At 49.5% G+C, this 3,119-nt stretch overlaps 1 protein-coding gene across 1 annotated transcript in view; it reads right to left on the reverse strand.

The window, feature by feature from the left end:
• Nucleotides 1-1,169: 1,169 nt before the first annotated feature.
• The window catches only part of LOC103198881 (60S ribosomal protein L23a-like), a 26,488-nt gene continuing 24,538 nt past the window's right edge, over nucleotides 1,170-3,119 (reverse strand). The window contains exon 3 of the mRNA XM_007943089.1: nucleotides 1,170-1,466. Within this exon, the coding sequence (XP_007941280.1) occupies nucleotides 1,170-1,466 (297 nt within the window). The remainder of the gene's footprint in view (nucleotides 1,467-3,119) is intronic.

The raw sequence follows: 3,119 nt of genomic DNA on the forward strand, positions 1-3,119 counted from the left end.
CTCTTTGCGACAGGCGGTAAGGGCCTTGTTGCTCCTACAACAATCTCTGAGATGGTGAGTTTGAGCAGAGACCTGAATGACGTAAGCTCTGACAAGGCCTGGGAGATGAGTGCTTCGGGCACAGGGAACAGCAGGTGCAAAGGCCCTGAGGCAGAAGCCTGCTCGGTGGGTCAGGATCAGCAAAGCTGCCAGAGTGACTGGAGTGGGATGAGAGACGGGGAGAGTCAGAAGCAGAGTGAAGGAGGTAAGAAGGGCTCAGGTGCTCCAGGCCTAGTATACTGTGGGAAGGAACTGAACAGTCAATGGAGGTGGGGAGACTTTGGAGGTTTTGAGTTGAGGATGTGATGGGTCCTGTGTTTTAATGGAACCTGTCTAGCTGCCATGGAGAAACCAGGCTGTAGAGGGTGAGGGTGGGACCCAGGAGCCCAATGGGGAAGTCACACAATGGTCCAGGTTGGGTGTTGGGAAGGCTCATTCCACACTGGTGGCAGGGGAGTGAGGAGAAGGAGTTAGATCCTAAATTTTTTTTGTATATGTGCGATTAAAAAAAAAGTGCTTTTGGTGAAGGCTTATACAGCAGCGTAGGTTCTCATTCAACAGCTCCTACACGAGTTGCTCACTGACACTGTTTATATTCTTCACGATGAGTGAACCATCTCATGAGTTCCATTCTGGTTGTTCCGCTCCCATTCATCTAGTTTCCCTGCCCCCTGACATACTCATCTTTGTTGTAATTGTTGACCGTTGGTCTCATAGAGGTGATTGTTTTAAAGGAACACAGAGTTTATGGGTGATGTTCATTATTTGTGAGTCAATCTGTTACCTAGCTACGAGGTGACCTCCGGGGTTAGTTTCAGTTCCAGGCTGAAGAGCATCGGAGGGCAACAGTCTCAGAGAGTCCTCCAGTCGCTACCAGTCCACTAAGCCTGGATTTTCTTATTTTTTCTAATTTATAAATTTGAGGTTTGGTTCCACAGTTCCCTCCCTTTCAATCAGGGTCCATCTACTGTGGCCCTGGTTAGAATGATCTATAGTGGTAGTGGGGCATGATCTAGTTCCCCTGGTCTCAGGGTAGATGTGGCCGAGGTTCATGTAGACTATTTGTCCTGCAGACTGGTTTTTTCTTTGAGTCTTTGGTTACTTGTGGTGAAAAAAAATTCAATTTAGAATTAGCAGCTGGAGTCAGTTGAGTTGATTCCAGTTTTGCTGGCAACATCCAAAGCCTCATCATCAGGAGCCAGCTGAACACATGCCTCCTCCTGTCCATCGGGGTTGTTGACCTTGACCACGTCAGTGTTGCAGAGCTTCCTGACAGCCTGTTTGATCTGGTGCATGCTGGGTAAATAAGTGATTTCTTTAATAAGAGTCATACGAAGGCTGGTCCTCATGAGGCAGACGTTAAAGATGTCCCGAATGTCCAACTTCTCCAGACTGCTGGACCACTCTGTCTGGGTTCTCTCGTTCTGCTGTAACAGAAATACCACCAGTGGATGGCTTCAACTAACAGAAATTTATTCTCTTACAGTTTAGGAGGTTAGAAGTCTGAACTCTGAGTGTTGGCTGTAGGGAAAGATGAGGCCAGAAGTCCGAGTTCAGGTTGCTGTAGGGGCTAAGAGGAGGTCCCTCGACCTTGGGCTTCAGCCTCACCTTCCAGACCCAGTGGAGCAAGCTGGAGGCTTCTCCTGACTCAGGCAGCTGCAGGGGCTGACAAACTCAAGATTGGCAGCTGTGACAGCAGGCTGCACAGTGCTGGCTCACAGGCTGCGAACACAACAATCCCACGATCGGCAGGCAGCATGGCGGGCCACTGGTTCAAGTCCAGGAACTGGAGACGGTAATGGTCAAATGCAGGACCCTGTCCATATACCCCTGAAGCAGGCCACACCCCGCAGGCAACTCCTCTTCAACTGATTAGCTGCTCAGAGCAGATTCTACCCTGGAGGTGAATATACCACGTCCAACCTCATCATGGGCAGTAACTGCATCCAGCTGCCCAGCCACTCGAAATCACGGCCCAGCCGCACCACCAGCGGCGGAGACACACACAGCCCGCACCACCAGCCGCGGAGACACACAGCCGAACCACCAGCCGCAGAGACACACAGCCTGAACTACCACACGCTCCACCATTTCTAACATCAACCACTCCCCATCTGCAGTGCAGTGAATTCTTAGGTATGGCCCTTCTAGCCATGGTCTTTATGACTCCCACCAGATGCCTGAGTGCAAATGTGAGGTGCCTGTGGCCCACCAAGGGGATTGGACAGCTTGCTAATAATGTAAATAAGGTACATGGCACCCTTGTGGGGGTGGGACCATGCAAATAAGGTATATGGAGCCCTAACATGGAGATTGACCAGTATTGCCATCCTACCAGGCCGAAAATGAGCCATGCCATTCGTCTGTCCATACCCGATCTTCTTGCCTGTCCTCCTGTGTAACCACCCCGTAGGTTAGTGTTTGCTGTTACTGACAACACGATATTGTGTATGCAATAGATCTGCCTTTATTCTCTGTGCCATGTCTTCCTTTTCCTTAGTGATATTGTGCTAGTCACACAAATGGGAATATACCCATGCCCATATTTAGGTTTGGCAGATGATATTCCTACATATGCATTTGTATGTGCTATAAGAATGTCCATATGCAGTTTAAACCTACAGTCTAGTAAATTACATGGTGTGGCTTTTCTAGCCATAAGTCTTTGTAAACTCCACGGTACAATTTGCAATGAGCAACTGAGTAGCCCCTGATAAAGTTATCCAGCTGGGGTATTTCTGTCGGGAGCAGCACAAAGCAATTGTCTGGAAAGTTCGCTCTCTCTCAGGTGTGTAGAATTCTGATGTTGGGATAGTTTGGCCACTCTGCCAGGCTCAAAAGGAGCCCTCCTAGAAGCAGAAGGAGTCTGAGTGCTGGCTGAGAAAGACGTACTGCTGAGAGAAATGCACTCCTGAGAGACATGCGCTGCTGAGAGAGAGACACGCCCTGCTGGGAGACAGACTGAGAGACTGTTGGCCGAGAGACAGCAGGCTGAGAGAGACTGAGCATTGTTCATGAACTTGAACTGTAGCCTGGTGCTTCCCTAATAAACCCTATAATCTGTTGAGTTGTGTGTGGCC

This window comes from Orycteropus afer, unplaced genomic scaffold (genome assembly GCF_000298275.1).
Source record: "Orycteropus afer afer isolate SDZICR_OR568_19922 unplaced genomic scaffold, OryAfe1.0 scaffold00099, whole genome shotgun sequence".
NCBI classification, from domain to species: domain Eukaryota; kingdom Metazoa; phylum Chordata; class Mammalia; order Tubulidentata; family Orycteropodidae; genus Orycteropus; species Orycteropus afer.